Genomic DNA, 18,798 nt, shown 5'->3' with positions numbered 1-18,798 from the left:
ATATATAGTTAGTGATATTCTACAAATCTCAAAGAACTCTTCACCAAAGAAGAACCAACAATATGTTCTTACATTTACTGCTAATGAAAGTTTCTCTGTGTTTACAGAAAGAAAAAAAACCAGATGAAATTTCAAAAGGCAGACTTAGCTTTTTTTGCGTCAGCTTAATATTCCATTTTTTAAATTTTGATTATTCAAGCAGTTTGTGTCCACTGGAAAAAACAAAAGAACTGCTCTACTCAGGAGAATCAAACCATTTTCTTTCAATATGGCTCAGCTGACATTTTTTTTTCTCAAATCCTTATTAAAAAAAAAAAAAACAACAACACTACAAATGGAGCAACAACAAAAGACAGATATTTAATCTCTGATAACAGTTTAGGAGTTCCCAGAATCCTCTGATGGATCATTTTCTTCTATCCTATTATTCACAGGGTACTGTGATAGGATTTAGCCAGAAAGGTTTACATATAAAGACAGGATTATGAGGCTGTGTTCTTTATATCTCCTTTACAAACCTTTCAGAATTTGAAGGGATTTGGGGACCCTCAGCCTACCCAGGGCCTTTTCCCAGCAAATAGCCCTTTTTGTGCTAGAAGTTTGGAATGTGGATGCTGTTCTTTATCTTCGGTGCCAATGACCCTTAATGTCTTTTTGTATTAGTTTATCTTTTCTTTCCTGTTTACTCTTGTCTCTAAACAGGTGTTATTTGAGCTTGCCCGGTACCATGCTCCTTCCACAATTTTCTTGGATGAGCTGGAGTCAGTTATGAGTCAAAGAGGCACAGTTTCTGGGTAACTGATGAAACCATCTCCTATGGCTTTAGGAGAATGTTTATCCCCTTTTTACTGCTACTTTTCAATTGTGTGTGTGTGTGTTCAGGTGCTGACCAATTTTTCATTATATAGAGTATGCCTGTTAGAATCAAATCTTAGCTAAACTAAAGCCTGAGGCTACTCTATAAACTTCAGCAGGGAGCATGATTAAGCCCCTGAAAGACTTGGCTTTTACATTTTATTTGCATTATAATTACTGAAGGGTAACTTTCTTGACTTTTTATTAAGCAGTGTTTCTTTTATTCCATTCTCAATTTTAGGAGCCTCTCAGTGTGTTGTCATCAGGATATCTGTCAGCTCCAAAGTACCACTTCATGGAAGTGTTGCACACACTGTGGATTTAGAGTCAGATGTAGTGGTTGTTTTATTCACAGCAGATGAGATCAGTAGAAAAGCAAGTGTGAAAGACAGGTTGTGTGGATTCTTGAATACTGTGTTCAGTGATAGGCCCCTCACTACAACAGAGACACTGAGATGCTGGAGCATGTCCAAAGAAGAGCAATAAAGCTAGTGAAGGGTCTAGAACTTAAGTCCTGTGAGGAGCACTGAGGGAACTGGGGTTATTCAGCTTGGAGAAAAGGAGACTGAGGGGAGACCTTATTGCTCTCTGCACCTGCCTGAAAGGAGGTTGTAGTGTCTTCTCCCAAGTAACAAATGATATGTCAAAAGGAAATGGCCTTGAGTTGGCCCATGGAAGGTTTAGCTTGGACATTAGGAAAAATTTCTTCACCAAAAGAATGTCAAGCCCTGGAACAGACTCTCTAGGAAAGTCATGCAATTGCCATCTCTGGAGGTGTTGAAAAGACATGCAGATAAGGTGCAGAGGGATGCTGTTTAGTAGTGGACTTGGCAGTGTTTGGTTTACAGTTGGGCTCAGCCTTAAAGATCTTTTCCAACCAAAACTATTCCGTGTTAGCAAGACTGTGAGAAGGAGGAAGGTGCAGGAGCGTATAACCATTGGTGCAGTACTTAAGGGATTTAAAGTGGAAATAAAGGCAGTGAGGGATTGAAAACAGATGGTTTGTTAGAGGTGAATAAGAAGCAGCTGGTTTTGTAACACTTTGGTCAGGTTTAGGTGTAGCAGGACAAAACTGAGTGTATACACAGTAGAAGGGTGTTTTCATTAATGGAACGAGTTTTCATGGCATTACCAGGAATTCCAGATGCAGGAATGGGAGGATGTTATTATTGTCATCTATGCCATAGACAGTTTATAGGTAAAAAGAGATTTAATCAGTTAGGGATGAGAAAGAAGCTGAAGAAATATAAAAATATTATTATAAACATTAGGAGTCCATTACAGTGGATTTGCTGTACTGTAAATTACATGTTCACAAAGATGTATAAAGAGAATATGCCATGTTGTAAAGAAACAACTTGTAATAATTGTCAGTTTTGTAGCTATTAATATTGTGACAAACTTTGCCTTCACATATATGTTTTTAAAAGCTCTCAGTAACATCACTGGATTCTGTAGGATTTTTAGCTAAGATTATGTAGCCTTTTTTTTTTTTAACAAATCATTATTAAATATTGCCATAGCATCAATGTGTGGATGCCGTTGCATAAATAAGCCATGAAACCTGAATTGTAGCTCTTACCATTTAAGGCCCCAGTGTTTTCTCTGGATTTGATCCAGGGGTTTCCAAGAACACCACATCCAGGACTAACAGTTCAAGTGGATTTCCTGCAGAATTGATAGCTGGATTCAAGTCAGAATTCTTAGCACTTTGCTTAAGTCCCCTTTCTCTTTCTGAGGATGGATCTTTTCAATGTGGGCTCTGCCCCATTTTTACATTAATTTCAATTTGGCACAATTTACTCTTTGCTTTTGATAGAACATTTTGCAAAATATTTAATCCAGTAGGTGTATCTTCTTGTGGCCACCTAAAACTTACTCACAGGAAAATGACAGTAGTTGCCCTTAATAGGTACATGTGTTAATTATTTAATGGCAACTATTACATTACAAAAAAATTTCCTACGTAGATCAGTCAAAGCCTTGGCCATTCTTCAGTAAACATCAACATTGTTTGGAGATTAATATGAAGAAGAAAAAAAAATTGTTTTCCATGGATTCAGCAGTAGTGAATTCTCCACACATTAATGCACTGAAAAGAGTCCATTTAAGTAATCATTAGAAAGCTTGATTTTAATGCTTAGATGTTAGCTAATGGAGTTTAATCATGCTTTGAACTGGGGCAAAACTGTGACAAGGGCTCAGTTGCTGTGAATGACACTGTATAAATAAAGATGATTACTTTAATGCACTGAGCAAATAATATTTCTCTGAATCTTGGTAGTGGTGAACATGAAGGAAGTCGGCGGATGAAAACAGAATTACTGGTGCAGATGGATGGCTTGGCCCGATCTGATGATCTTGTATTTGTTTTAGCAGCTTCCAATCTGCCATGGTAAGAGATCCAGAGAGTACATTTTGAATACATTTGCATGAGCTTCTAAGCACAGATAAAGATTTTGTTTAGACTTTTTCAGAAAAGCCTTGATATTTGGTTAAAGCATTTAAAGATTAAATTGGAGCTTTTACTTTTAAACTCTACGATTCTTGCTATTTGTGCCACATGAGAATAATCCATAATAAAGTTAACATATGCTGGCACTGCCAGCTGCTAATATTTAAAATGGAGTATTTGACTTTACAGGCAAGTTATTTACTATGTTTAAGCTAAGAAGGGTTTCAGCCTGGAATTGTAAGGTGCTTAAAACATGTAGTGCTTAGAAGGATACTCCGTAAATAGGAATGCTGGGTTTATTGGTATCAGATAATGACTTTTAAAAAGTTGAGGGACAAAATTCTTCAGTGTCTTTGGCATAATTTAGAACAGAATAACAAACTGCTCAAGACTGGAACTAGGACACTTCATCATGTTGATTCTCAAAAAGGGCTGGATATCTATTAGGAAGAAGAAGAGGTAGAGAGGTAACATTTGTAGTTTAGCAACTGTGGATGCTAGAGGAGTCCAATACACAGCAAAAAATGGCCAGCTTGTGTTCTTCTTGAATAACATCTCTCATGGCCACTGTCAGAGATAGCATGTTGATCTGGCTTGGTCATTCATCTGAACTACTGTAGTATGCATTTTCTGTTGATACAAAACATTACCAAATGGTTACGAGTATTGCACAGGGGAAACAATTGCTGTTGGTTAAGCACAGCTCTTTTTAGCAGTCTGATTTGTAGCTCACTAATCATTTTCCAGAGCAGAAGCCAACAGCTGTATAGCTGAATCAAAGCACGTTCATGGTGGGCTTGTTTCTGAAGTTAGTTTTCATAGATCTGGAACCAGTTTGTGAATTTCTGCCTGCCCTGACATTTTCCAGGTTCAATCCGTGAAATCTTCAATAGATGAACATCTTTCCTTGCTGAGAAATCTATGCCTTGAAAGCAGAGAGGCAAACCTCAGGAAAACAAACTGTGAAAATCACCTGTTTGGTGATGCACAGTCTTGGAGGCACATGTGTGCAAAACAGATGAGTTTGGTGTAAGAAGGATTTTTTCTTCCTTTCCCTGAAGTACACATGAAGGAGGGAAATAACACCGAGTCTGCTGGGGGCAGACTGACATTGTCTAGAGTGCTTGCAGTCTGCTGATCATCACAGCACTGAGGTCTTTCTTGATAGCCATGTTTCAAAAAGTATGCAGACCTAAGTGGATCTATTCACCTCTCATGTAGAGGTGATCAAACTAGGAGTCTGAAAAGGAGACCAGAGAACTTAAAAACAGTCTGGGAAATGTTGGGTGGAGGCCAGCAGAAGGTGTTCACACAAATGATCTTGTGTGAGCAGCTCAGCAGCATGTCAAGTGGCAACAGCTGAAATCTGATTGAATGGCATGTTGTTCCTTGATGTGATGCTTGCCTGACTCTGCAGTGTGACAGCCACAGCACAGGGCATCCAAAACTGGCTGGGAGCAAGGGAGGGCTCTGCACCCACAAAACCGCACCCTTCCCACCTTGACTGCTCTTCATGATTAGTGATTTTTGGCTGATTCTCATGATGTTGCCACAGGGAGATGTGTTGGACAAGTCTGTGTGCTGCGATCAGCAGGCTGTTGCTGGGTGTATGGAGTGTCCAAGTTTGAATGATAGTGTGTTTATCCACAGGTGCTTGCTTTGGAGTCCTTTTAAAATGCCTGAATGTCTAGTGCATGTTCTGTTTTGTACAACATACAAACACACTGCTCAGTTATGACACCCCTCCTAGTGTTCTTCTCACAGTTTGTGGTAATGCTGTATTCCTCTCAGCTGTTCCCCTTTTTGGCAGGCCTAGCTGAAAGGCCATGGGAACACAGTTGAGAGAATTAAACAACAGAAGTGACATAAGTGCCTCAGAATTGAGGCCCAAAGGTAGTATTTTGAACCAGTCCCATGTGGCCTGTAAAGCCTGGCCCATTTCAAAACATAATGGTGCTGAGAAGCCTGACTCATAGTCAAAGAAGCATTTAGGTTAGAAAAGACCTAACTGTTAACCCAACACTGCCAGATCTACCACTAAACCACGTCCCTCTGCACCACATCTACACATCTTTTAAACACCTCCAGGGATGGTGCTGGTTTAACACAGCCTCTTTGCCTACAACACAGAAGCGAGGGAAAGTAACACACAAAAACCCTCCAGGTTGAGATAAAGAGTTGAAGTAAAGAGTTTTATATAAATGAGATATTACAAAGCACAATTACCTTACCCTATTGAAGCAAAATGCAGAAGGCAGCAGCAGAAGCCAGCGAACCAAACCCTAAGCTAGGAAGCTAACTCCCCGCCCCCACCCCATCCTGTGCCAACCCAAGCAGAAGAGACCCACACAGCCAAACCTGGAAACTGAAAGCTGCAGCTGGAACAGGAAGCCTCTCATGCTACAATCTGAACTTCAAGTCCCATGATACTTCGCTCCAGTCAGGACGTTCATTTTGAAGTTGGCCTGACATCAATAGCAGCAGATTCAACTCAACCCATGATATGATTCCACCGCTTCTGAGGGCAGCCTGTTCCAGGGCTTGACAATCTTTTTGTAAAGAAATTTTTCCTAATCTTCAATCTAAGCTTCCTCCTGGCACAACTTGAGGCCTTCCCTCTTGTCCTATTGCCAGTTACTTGGGAGTAGAGATGCAGGAGAATGGATATCCTCAAGTCTCTGTGGCTCTGTCAACAGCTCTGCCATGCAGTATTTCTGGCACAATGAACAACAGAGGGTTTTACCCCAGACCACTGTCTCATGGACTTTGTGGGCAATGTTCACATCACATAATTTTGACACCTAATGCAGAGGGCAATTTTCCTCTCTTATGAGACAGTCAGCAGCAAAACAATGGAGAGAAAATGTCTTCAGCTTGCACCAGGAGATGTTTAGGTTGGATATTAACTCTTCACAGAAAGGGTTGTCAGGCCCTGAAACAGGCTACCATTCCTGATGGTATTTAAAAGACATGTAGATGTGGTGTTTGGGAACATGGTTTAGCGTTGGACTTCACAGCGTTGGGTTAATGGTTGGACTTGATAAACTTAAAGGTCTTGTATAACCTAAATGATTGTGATGCCAACTGATACAGCAGTTGAGAAACCCATAGAGGTCAGTGTTGTTTAACCTCTTAATTGATAACTTGGATGATGGGACAGTGTGAACCCTCTAGCAAGTCTGCAAGATGATAGAAAACTGGGAGGACTAGTTGATAGAACAGAGAATTGTGCTGTCATTCAAAAGCACCTCAACAGACTGGAAGAATAAGTCCACAGCAATCTCATAAAATGGTTTTACCAAAGGGAAATCATGCCTGACCAACCTAATATGAGGCCTTTTATGAGGACATAACCAGGTGGAGAGATGATGGTAGAGCAGTGGATGTGGTTTACCTTGATTTCAGTAAGGCATTTGACACTGTCTCCCACAGCATCCTTGCAGCTAAGCTGAGGCAGTGTGGTCTGGATGATCAGGTAGGGAGGTGGATTGAGAACTGGTTGAAGGAAAGAAGTCAGAGAGTTGTGGTCAATGGGACAGAGTCTAGCTGGAGGCCTGTATCTAGTAGAGTCCCTCAGAAGTCAGTACTGGGACCAGTGCTGTTCCATATATTCATCAATGACCTGGATGAAGGAACAGAGTGCACTGTCAGTGAATTTGCTGATGACACCAAACTGGGTGGAGTGGCTGACACACCGGAGGGCTGTGCTGCCATTCAGCCAGACTTGGACAGGCTGGAGAGCTGGGCAGGGAGAAATTTAATGAAGTTCAACAAGGGCAAGTGTAGAGTCTTGCACCTGGGGAAGAGCAACCTCATGTTCCAGTATAGGTTGGGGACAGACTTGCTGGAGAACAGTGAAGGGGAAAAGGACCTGGGGGTCCTAGTGGATGGAAGGTTGACCATGAGCCAGCAATGTGTTCTTGTGGCCAAGAAGGCCAATAATATCCTGGGTTTTATTAGAAGGAATGTGGTCAGTAGGTGGAGAGACGTTCTCCTCCCTCTCTACTCTGCCCTGGTGAGCCCACATCTGGAATATTGTGTCCAGTTCTGGGCTCCTCAGTTCAAGAAGGACAGGGAACTGCTTGACAGACTCCAGCACAGAGCCAGGAAAATGATTAAGGCAGTGGAACATCTTCCTTATGAGGACAGACTGAGGGAGCTGGGGCTCTTCAGCTTGGAGAAGAAGAGACTGAGAGGTGACCTCATTCATGTCAGTAAATACGTAAAGGGTGAGTGCCCATAGGATGGAGCCAGGCTCTTCTCAGCAATGCCCAATGACAGAACAAGAGGCAATGGGTGGAAGTTGAGGCATAGGAAGTTCCATGGAAACAGGAGGAAGAATTTTTTTCACTGTAAGGGTGATGGAACACTGGAACAGGCTGCCCAGGGGGTTGTGGAGTCTCCCTCTCTGGAGATATTCAAAACCTGCCTGGTTGTATTCCTGTGTGATCTGCTCTAGGTGATCCTGCTCTGGCAGGGAGGTTGGACTGGATGATCTTTCGAGGTCCCTTCCAGCCCCTAACATTCCCCGATTCTGTGAAAATCACAGGTGTGGATGATCAAACACTGACACAGGTTGCTCAGGGAAGTTGTGGAGTCTCTGTCCTTGAAAATGTTTAAATTGTGTCTGGATGTGGCCCTGAGCAACCTGCTTTTACTGATCCTGATTTGAGCAGGGGCTGAACTAAGCAATCTCCAAGAGATGCTTTCCAACCTCAGCCATTCTGTGATTCTGTAAATCAAAGCAGTGACCTAATCCAGGTATCATGAGAGTAATTCAAACTATTTCTCTCTTCTGAATGTAAGAAGTCCTAAGGGGAGTGGTCTTCCAAGTCTGGCATAGAGGCAGAGCTGCTGCATAAAAACAGGCAGTGTGACACCTTCAGTATCCCTCATTAGAATTAGATGTACTAAATACCTGAGAACTCACTTGAGAACTACAGAGTTTTCTGATAAAGGCTGGAGTTTCTGTCCATCATAGGAAGAGATCCAGTCCACCTCCTTCTACAAGCCTGTCTCTCCCTCTACATTTTTTTTTCCTAATGCAAAACCTTATGTTTCCCATACAGTTAAGGAAGGATGCTTCTGAAAGCCAACAGGCAGACACCTCACCTACTGAAATTCAAGTGCCAAAGTGGCAACATATTCAGGGTTCTCATCTATCTCTCTCTGTGGCTCTACCCAGGGTTTTTCAGGTCTGTGTGGGTACCTAAAATTTATTTAGAGATGAGGTCTGTCTACAAGTTAGGCTGATTCCTATCATGGCCCAAAAGCATGAGTGGCTTCTGTAGCCGTAATAGCAAGTTCCGTGTATTGGTTTGAGGGGTTTATGCCTTGGGCAAGCCCATGAATTTAAATCAGTACAATATCCACCCCATTTTGCACTACAGTATCAACATGAAAGGAAGTATCTACATGTTCCAGTTGTATAGGAAAATGATGAAAAATAAATAACTACTGTGTGTGTATAGTAAGCTTGAGAGAGAATTAATAATCCATTTGTCTCTTTATGGTTCGTTATACACTATTAATGCTTATGTTATTGTAGCATCATTGCCTTGTTGGAAGGAGACAGTGAGCTGTGCATTGAACCTTTTTGTGATCTCTTAAATTACCCTGTGAGCAGCTCAGCTTCACATGTAATGCTGCAGCATGACAGCACTGAAAAGCACCACCTGTCTTTAGAGGATCCATCTTTCTACCCTTGCACACTGGTTTGAAAGGAAAAATTGTGTATTTGAAACCCACTGAGAAAGAATTCAGGCATAGCAACTGCTCTGAAGGTCACCATGTGGCTGGTGTCAGAGCTAGGGATCTTGGAGATGATTAATGTAAGCCTGAGGCTGACATCTCTGGCACGTATCTTGTTAATAAGCAACCAATAAACTCTTTCTGGAAATTCATGCCAAAATTTACAGAATACACTCTTGATGTTTTACACATTTGATTTCAGATAATTTTTTAACTCTGAAGTGCTAATTTTTGCAAAGTATCTTCTCTGAGACGTCAAAAATGACACAGCTTTTTAGGGTACATCCAAAGTGACAAGATTTCTGCTTTGGAAGAACTGCTCACACGTAAAGCTGGCAAATTTGTACAAGAGTAGCAGCTGAGCTATTGGAAGAAGCCAGCTCTCACTTTTGGAAGTTTTGTACCTGAGAGGTTAGAATTTCCTTTTGAACTTTCCCAACTTTGCACAGGGGCAGGCTGGAATTCACCCACTCTTAAGCAAATCATAGAATCACAGAACATTTAGGTTTGGAAGGGACCTTTAAAAGTCATCTAGGACAACTTCCTCTGCAGTGACCAGGAACACTGTCAACTAGATCATGTTGCTCGTAGCCCCATCCATCCTGACCTGGAATGTTGCCTGGCACTGGGGCATCTACCACCTTTTGGTCAAATTGTGGCAGTGTTTTACCACCTTCAGGGTAAAAAAAAACATCTTCCTTTTGTCTAGTCTGAATCTCCCTTCTTTTAGTTTAAAACCACCACCCCTTGTCCTGTCACTACAGGCCCTGTTAAAAACATTGCCCTCATCTTTCTTACAGGCCCTCTTTAAGTGCTGAAAGGCCACAATAGAGGCTCCCTGGAACCTTCTGTTCTCCAGACTGACAACCCCAATTCTCTCAGTCTGTCCTCATAGCACAGGTGTTCCATCCCTGGGATCTTTGTTGTGGCCTCTTCTGGACCTGCTCCAATAGGTCCGTGTCTTTCCTGTGCTGAAAACTCAAGAGCTGGATGCAGCACTGGAGGTGGAGCCTCAATCACAGCAGAGCAGAGTGGCAGAATCCCCTGCCTTGACCTGCTGGCCATGCTGCTTTTGATGCAGCCCAGGATGCAACTGGCCTTCTGGGTTGTGAATGCACACTGCTAGCTCATGTCCAGCTTTCCATTCACCAACACTTCCAAGTTCTTCTCCACAGGACAGCTCCCTTCATCCTCCAGCCTGTATTGATACTAGGGATTGCCCTGACCCATGTGCAGGACCTTGCACTTGGCCGTGTTGAATTTCAAGAGGTTCACACAGGCCCACTTCTCAAACTTGTCCAGGTCCCTCCGGATGACATCCCACCCCTCTGGCACATCAAATCCAACCTATGAGTGTAATGACTAGGTTCTCTGCCAGAAATGTATCTACTGCAGAAAATATGCTCTAAGATATGGCTGAGTGCCTGCTTAGAAAGGTGTTTTAGGGAGTTGGAAAGCTCATGAAAGCTGTGAGCGTCTTACATTGTCATTGAGGCTCACAGGTTCAAGGACTTTGGGAGTATTTCCTGCCAGAGAGGTCAGTGGGGCTTGAACCCCATATAAGATCTCAGCTGTATGGTTTACAGCTCATTTTTAGGAACGTTAGGTGGCATTCGGTCCTACTGTAAGACTCAAGACTTCAGCTGCATAGGGATCTTTCATACAAAGTCTCAAAATACCTTGTGCTGCAGTCTGGGGTTGTGGCTTCTCAGCACAGCCCTGTGTTCTTGCAAACATTTTGTATTAAGCTGGATTTCAAGAGATTTGTTTAACTTGGATATTTATTGATGAAAAAAATTAGTACAAGCTGCTTTTAAATGAATGAAAAGAAGCCTAAGCAAAGCTCTTTATGCTGTCCTAAGCTGCACTGCAGCTATCGATCTTCCTCTTCAGCCACTGATTGCTGCCCAGCCTCACTCCTTGCTGCTCATCAGCAAGGCACTTCTACTGACAAATTACTTGTTGAAATGATTCAACATAACTAAATAAAAGGCCTTGCTAGTGAAGCAATAAAGTGATCTTTAACCATGTACTGAATGTTTCCTAATGTAATAGTGCATTTAATTTGACTTGCATTGCACTGGTGCCTTCTTCTCCCTTCCCACTCTCAGGGTGAGTGAGGATTTGACACAGGCTGATCGTATCACCTCTTCTGTCCAAACTGAGTCCTGTCAGAATCATGAGTGTGTGGCCAAAATTATTTTAAGGAGAGGTGGGCTGTGAAACCTCAGTCAAATCTGACATTACCCTGCAATGAACCCATGCCTTCACTCTCTGCAGTGCATGGTGTGTACAGTGGAGGAGGGTGAGGAAGAGGAGCGAAGGACAGTATAGGGAAGACCTCAGTGGTGAGCAGAAGATGTAAAGTGAGGAAATGCCCTCAGCTTGGGGGGACTGTGCCCAGGTTGTCTCCACAGGACAATGGGAGGTGGGGAGGATAAGAAGCTTGCTCATTCTTGGTGCTTTTTCCTCCAGCGTGCTGTGCTGATGATTACACGAGGCAGGGATTAATTATGGACCAGTCAGCCCTTGTTGCTGTTTCTGGGTTCACCTCTGGAGCTGTTGAGGTCTCTTAATTTCTGCCTAAAATTCATTTGTTACCCTTCTGCCTCCTGGAAATGAAAATATGCCTCCTGATGTCAACCTGGAGTTGCTCCAGAAAGTCACTCACTTTTATAGATCCTGTACAGCTTCATGTATCTTTTCGTGAGCATTTCTTAATACTTTCACTGGTTGTTGAGAGAGTATTTTGCTTGGCTCCATGCTTATTGTTCTATTCTGATTAACTTCTCTTAACTTTGCATTCGATCACTAAAACAATTTAGCAAATAACCTGAACACTTAACAAAAATATCTTCCTCTTCAGCCAGCAAGTAGGGTCACTGTAACCTTTATGGGTAATTAGAGCAACTTCTGTGCATCCGCAGACTTACAGAGCATGGCTAGGGAGGTCATGAAACTGTGATCTTGGGAGACACCCCAGGAATGCTCTGAAGCAAAGGAGCGACGCAAAATGTCATCATTTAGAGCATTTTAGGGTATTCTCAGAGATTCTGGCTGTGGTTGTCCTTTGCCTGCATTATCTGAAACCCCAAGAACTTCTGCCCTGTAATATGGGTAAATAGCAGCCAAGAGGTTGGCCAGAGAATAATTATTTCCAGAAAAGCAGAAAAATTTTGAAGATGAGTTGAAAAATACATTTGGAAGGAGAATGGGGACTAAAATGGCTCTCGCAACCTCTAAGAAGGGTTTAATAGAAGAAATAATTGCAGGTGCAGTCCTCTAACAGCTGGCACCTTCTGCTCAGCCAGCAAAAGTGGAAATAGCACTTGGAACTTCTGTTTTTCTGTCTGTACAAGATACATTGAAGTGAATTTCTCAGCAGGTATCAGGACTGAATTATATTTTAAGCGGATGTAACATGTCTGTGACTGAATGGGGCCAGTAGAGAAAGACTGCTACTTGGAAGTACTTGGAAGGATAATCGCTCAGAGCAGCTTCTTTGAGGCGCTGGAGACTTATGAGTAAATACTTGCAGCAGCTGTTTCTTCTTGAAAATTGTGTGGATGGCTGGGGTACTTGTAGACCATTCCTGTTACACAGTGACAAGGGAAGGAGTAGGAATTTCTATTCAGTTGTTTTGTTGTGTTCCTGTTAGATGCAAACAACTGAAAACCACGTGGGAAAAAAACCTAGACGAAAACAAACTGTGTGGATGTGCCTGAGAGGAGGAGGCATGCTGGGCATACCGGGACTCCTGGCACCTGACAGAATCTGTGGCACTGGCAGGATGGATTGTTTCTAGGTGGTGATGAAATGCATTGGGAAAAGAACAGAAAGAAACATGAATTTTTCTCTTTTAAGCTTCCTTTGTGCATCATAAGCAAGTCAAAATTAAGAGCAGTCACAATCTTTTGTATTTCATCCTTTGTCTTCATCTTTTTTATTTTTCTTTCCTAATGGCAAAATACTTTTAGAAGTGTTGACAGCATCCTGATTTTTGGCCCACTGACACATTTATCCAGCCTGTCCTTTCATAATGATCCTTTTCGTAATGATATTCTCCTTTGTGCCTGTATTATTTATCATCTGTACTGGAGGAACAGCCACAGACATGACCCTTGCAATCAGGACCTTCAGTCTGCATTTTATACTTACTAAGCATCCCTTACAAAGTAGCAATTAATTAGTCCTGAGAGCACCCCAGACAGAATTTGTAGTGTTGCCTTGATAGCAAAGGGAGAAAGGGAGAGGTTGTTACTGATGAGAGATGCTGCAAATGAGTACCAGAGGCAGTGAAGACAAGTACAACTTGTTTTTTCTTTAAGCCTCCTTGTCACAACCCAGTGTATCACTAACATACTGAAAAGGAGTACACTGGATAACTAACCCTTTTCTTTCTCCCGTTCCTTTTTTTTTTTTTTCAAAACTGGGTTGGCACAGTTACTGGTGGGGCTCAAAGGACTGGTGTCAGTCTCTGCAGTAAGGAGCTTGCTGTCAAAGCCATGTCTCAGCAGTGATGCACATTGAGACAATTTCCTTCCTCTTTTACTTTCAGGGAGTTAGACTCTGCTATGCTGCGGCGGTTGGAGAAGAGGATTTTGGTTGACCTCCCAAGTAAAGAAGCACGTCAGGTGATGATCCAGCACTGGCTACCCCCTCTGAGCAGCAGCGGAGGAGTGGAGCTGAGAACAGATCTGGACTACAGCTTGCTGGGCGAGGTGAGACAGCACTGCAGCAGGAACAATGCCCACTTGATACCTAAGATCTTCTGGATGGGAACCATAAGCATGAGTGACATAAATCACCAACAGCAGGGTAATTCCCCAGTATCAGTACAGGCTAGAGGATGAAGAGAGCAGCACTGCAGAGAAGGACTTGGGGGTACTGGTGGCTGGAAAGCTGGACTTGAGCTGGCAATGTGCACTCACAGCCCAGAAGGCCAACCACATCCTAGGCTGCAGCATCATCTCCTTCTGTGACAGGATGACCTGAGTATTGGATGAGGGAAAGGCTGTGGATATTGTCTGCCTAGACTTTCAAAAAGCCTTTGACACCATTCCCCACAGAATTCTTGTGGACAAACTGGCTGCTCATGGCTTGGATGAGCACACACTCTGCTGGATAAAGCCCTGGCTGGGTGAAAGGGACCAAAGAATGGTGGTCAATGGAGTTAAATCCCACTGGCAGCCGGTCTCAAGTGGTGTTCCTCAGGGCTCAGTGTTGGGACTACTGTTTAATATCTTTATTGATGACCTTGATGAAGACATAGAGTGTGTCATCAGTTAAGTTTGCAGATGACACCAAGTTAGGTATGAGTGTTGATCTGCATGAGGGTAGGGAGGCTCTACTTGGGTAGATTGGATCAATGGTGAACATTAATGGGATGAGCTTCAACAAGGCCAAATGTCAGGTCCTGCACTTGGGTCACAACAGCCCCAAGCAATGCTACAGGCTTGGGGAAGTATGGCTGGAAAGCTGTCTGGCAGAAAGGGACCTGGGGGTTCTAATCAACAAGCAACTGAGTATGAGCAAGCAGTGTGCTCAGGTGGCCAAGAAAGCCAATGGCATCCTGGCTGTATCAGAAATGCTGTGTCCAGCAGGAGTAGGGAGGTGATTGTCCCCTGGTTCTCAGCTCTGGTGAGGCCACACCTCGAGCATTGTGTCTCCAGTGTTGGGCATCTCGATACAGGAGAGATGTGGAGGTGCTGGAGTGAGTGCAGAGGAGGGCAATGAAGCTGGGGAAGGGCCTGGAGAATAAATCTTACGGAGAGTGACTGTGGGAGCTGGGGCTGTTTGGTTTGGGAAAGAGGAGGCTGAGGGGAGACCTCATTGCTATTTACAACTACCTGAAAGGACATTGTAGAGTGGCTAATGCTGGTCTCACAGACAGTAAGTGATAGAACAAGAAGAAAAGGCTTCAAGCTGTGACAGGGTAGGTTTAAACTGGACAATAGGCAATTTTTTTCACAGAAAGAGTGGTCAGGCATTAGAATGTGCTGCCCAAGGAGGTGGTTGAGTCACCAGCCCTGGCTGTGTTTAAAGGTTGTTTGGTTGTGGTGCTTGGGAGTATGGTTTAGGGGTGAACTTTGTAGAGTAGGGTTATTGGTTGGACTTGGTGATCCTGAGGGTCTTTTCCAACCTGAATATTTCTGTGATTCTGTGAAAAGCAGCATGGCCAGGTCAAGGGAGCAGATTCTGCCACTCTGCTCTGCTGAGACCCCACTTGCAGTGCTGTGTCCAGCTCTTGAGTTCTCATCACAGGAAAGACATAGACCTGTTGGAGTGAGTGCAGAGGCAGCCACAACAATGATCAGAGGCCTCAAACACCTGTGCTGTGAGGGCAGGCTGAGAGAGTTGGGGTTGTTCACCCTGGAGAACTGAAGGCTCCAGAAAGCTTGTATTGTAACCTTTCAGTAATTAAAGGGGGCCTGTAAGAAAGATGAGGGCAATGTTTTTAACAGGGCCTGTAGTGACAGGACAAGGGGTGATGGTTTCAAACTAAAAGAAGGGAGATTCAGACTAGACAGAAGGAAGATTTTTTTTTACACTGAAGGTGGTGAAACACTGGCACAATTTGACCAAGGAGGTGGTAATTGCCGCATCCCTGGAAACATTTCAGGCCACGTTGGATGGGGCTCTGAATCTGGTTGATGATGTTCTTGCTCACTGCAGGGAGACTGGGCTAGATAACCTCTAAAGGTCCTTTCCAACCCAGTGCATTCTGTGATTCTAAGATTATTTCATGGCAGCAGAGATCAGCGGAGGGTTAGGACAGCAATTCTGTATCCAGCCACTGTGACATACAGAGCTGAGGGAAAGACCTCAGCTCAGTTAGACTGAAACCAAAGGGAGAACAGCAAGACCTGGGCCTTTGCATTTCACAGGCATGTACCTGTCTATAGAAATCACTGGTTTCACTCATCCCTGCTAGCAAAATGGTGTATTATGATCCTCTCTGTTGGGCCAACTTTTCAGCCTTAAATACAGGGAGACTTCCAGCAACAATATATTTTACCACTCTTCTCACCAAGCTGGGAGCACTTCCAGTTCCACAGGGTAATGAACAGTTAATTGTGTTGGGAAGGTTTGTCACAGCTCCACTACTGCAGAAGTGCATTTAGACCAAAAAGAGATTCAGGAGAGACCCAGGCTTTCTTCATTTAGCCCTTTATCACATTCTAAATTATCTGCCAGTATCTTAGAGCTTACCCAGTTCGCCCCTTTTTGTGGTTGTTCACTGAGACAATACTGCTCAGTTTTTGTCATAAATGTTAACAAGGAAACACAGTTATTTTGTTAAAAGGGAAACTGGGAACAGACCTATGGGAAATTGTCCTTTAGAAAGAAAATGGCCAGTATTTTCCTTGCTCCCACAAGGTACTGTGAGCTTCAAAATAAGAACAATGTCACATAGAGGGGAGGGCACACATCAAAATATATACATATATAAACATATCAATGTATGTCATAGAATCACAGAATGGTTTGGGTGGGAAGGAACCTTACAGATTGTCTGGTTCTAAACCCCCTGCCATGGGCAGAGACACCTTCCACTAAACAAAATTGCTTAGAGCCCTGTCCAGCCTGGCCTTGTAACACATCCAGAGAGCGGCACAGACTTTACAAGAATAGACATTGCATAAATTTAGTATCAATATATATGCCTGTCTGATTTGTAAGCCTGTAAGCTGTCCTGTGTCATTCTGACCGTGTCACAGGAGACAGATGGGTACTCCGGCTCCGACATAAAACTCGTGTGCAAGGAAGCAGCCATGAGACCAGTGCGGAAAATTTTCGATGCTCTGGAAAATCATCAGCCAGGTACCACAGCTCTGAGCAGAGAATCCGTGCTGGCAAATGCTGAGTTGCTGAACTTTCCGACTCTAGAAAATGTAGTGTTAACCCCAGCAGGTGGAGCTCTGTTATCTGCTTACCCAAGTTTTAAACTTTCATTTCAAGAACATCCACCTATGCTCACATTCTTCAAAATCTGGCTTTTCTTTAAAGCTGTCAGTATCTGTGCTCTGTGCACAGAGACTCTGCTAGTAGCGTTGCACTAGGCAGGAACAGCAATGTTCTGGTAACAATAGTATCTAATCAATTCTCTTCTCTTTAGGCAACAGTAACTTACCCACCATCCGATTAGACACGATCACAACAGCGGATTTCCTGGATGCAATCGCCCACACCAAGCCATCAGCAAAGAACCTGTGCCAGAAGTACACAGCTTGGCAGAGAGAATTTGAGTCAGTTTGAAAAAGTTTGAATTAAGTCAGTGTGAAAAGAAGAAAAAAAGAAAAAAACAACAAAGATTGACAACTTTGAAGACTTTTGCTTCCTGGAAATAAATGTAGTGACAGTTGCTATGTAACGAAGACTCCAGCCTTAATTTTATGTATAAAGACTTGGGGATTGCTTGCTTGTCAGTCTCTATTCGTGCCAGCTGTTTACAGGTATGGGGTAGGACTGGAGCTTGATATGGGTGATTGCATCAGTTACCCTCTTTGCAGTTCTCCCAGTACTTCTTTGTACGGGGTGATGTGTAGCTACTTTTCTGAGCACTGTGGTCTCACAGGCTTTCCAGCATGCCTTGGGAGCTCTAAAGCATTAATAGTTTCTTTTTCATTCTAATGTCACTCACATGGGCAATGTCTTCACAGAATTCTGCTTACAGAGAATCACAGAACAGAACAGAATAATCATTGAGTTCAAATGTTAACCAGCACTGCTTTTAAATACCTCCAGGGACAGTGACTCCACTTCCCTGGACAGCCTGTTCCAGGGCTTGACAACCCTTTAGGGGAAGAAATTTTTCATAGTATTGAACATAAACTTCCCTTTGTGCAACTTGAGGACATTTCCTTTTGTACTTGTTATCTGGGAGAAGAGACCAACACTCACCTGGCTCCAACCTTCCTTTCAGGTAGTTGCAGAGCAAGCAGCTATCCTCTGAGGCCCCTTTTCTCCAGGAGAAACAACCCAGTTCCTCAGAAGACTCCTGCTCCAGACCCTTCACCAGCTTCATTGGCATTCTTGGCCACCTGAGCACCCTGCTGGCTCATGTTCAGATCACTGCTGACCAGCAGCCCCAGGTCCTTTACTGCCAGGCCACTTTTCACCCACTCTGCCCCACGCCCATAGCATTGCATGGGGTTATTTGGACCCAAGTGCAAGACCCAGCACGTGGCCTTGTTAAATTTCACAGCATTGTCTCAGCCCATTGATCCAGCCTGTCCAGATCCCTACTGTCTAGCAGATTAACACTCCCTCCCAGCACAGCATCATCTGCAAACTTACCGAGGGTGCACTCAATTCCCTCATCCAGGTAATTGCTAAAGATACTAAAGAGAACTGGTCCCAATACTGAGCTCTGGAGAACACCACTTGTAAGTAGCTGTCAAGTGGATTTGAGTTGACCACCACTCTTTGGGCCCAGCCATCCAGGCAGTTTTTAACCCAGCAAAGGGTCCACTCATCCAAACCATGAGCAGCCAGTTTCTCCAGGGGATCTCCCACCTCCCACCTCCCAGATCCAGGCCTGCTGATAGGCCAAAGACCTCCCTAACATACCTGAAAGGGAAACCCATGGTGGTTCAGAATTGTTCACATGAACATTAAATGTGTGAATTTATTCAATTACATCTTAGGAGGGCACACAAACAGTATCTAAAGACAGCATTTTTTCCCTAAGGGTTTATTGTTGGCTTCTGTTTCTATGGCCCAGTCTACTCTGT

General features: G+C 43.5%; 1 protein-coding gene across 1 annotated transcript in view; it reads left to right on the top strand.

The window, feature by feature from the left end:
• Positions 1-17,320, top strand: part of KATNAL2 (katanin catalytic subunit A1 like 2) — a 30,201-nt gene extending 12,881 nt beyond the window's left edge. The window contains exons 10-14 of the mRNA XM_054397719.1: positions 703-794; positions 3,140-3,250; positions 13,620-13,782; positions 16,783-16,885; positions 17,181-17,320. Coding sequence (XP_054253694.1) covers positions 703-794; positions 3,140-3,250; positions 13,620-13,782; positions 16,783-16,885; positions 17,181-17,320 — 609 coding nt within the window. The remainder of the gene's footprint in view (positions 1-702; positions 795-3,139; positions 3,251-13,619; positions 13,783-16,782; positions 16,886-17,180) is intronic.
• Positions 17,321-18,798: the final 1,478 nt, after the last annotated feature.

The sequence above is a fragment of the Indicator indicator genome, chromosome Z (genome assembly GCF_027791375.1).
Source record: "Indicator indicator isolate 239-I01 chromosome Z, UM_Iind_1.1, whole genome shotgun sequence".
In the NCBI taxonomy this organism is placed as follows: Eukaryota; Metazoa; Chordata; class Aves; order Piciformes; family Indicatoridae; genus Indicator; species Indicator indicator.
This window is presented reverse-complemented; position numbering and strand designations above follow the sequence as displayed.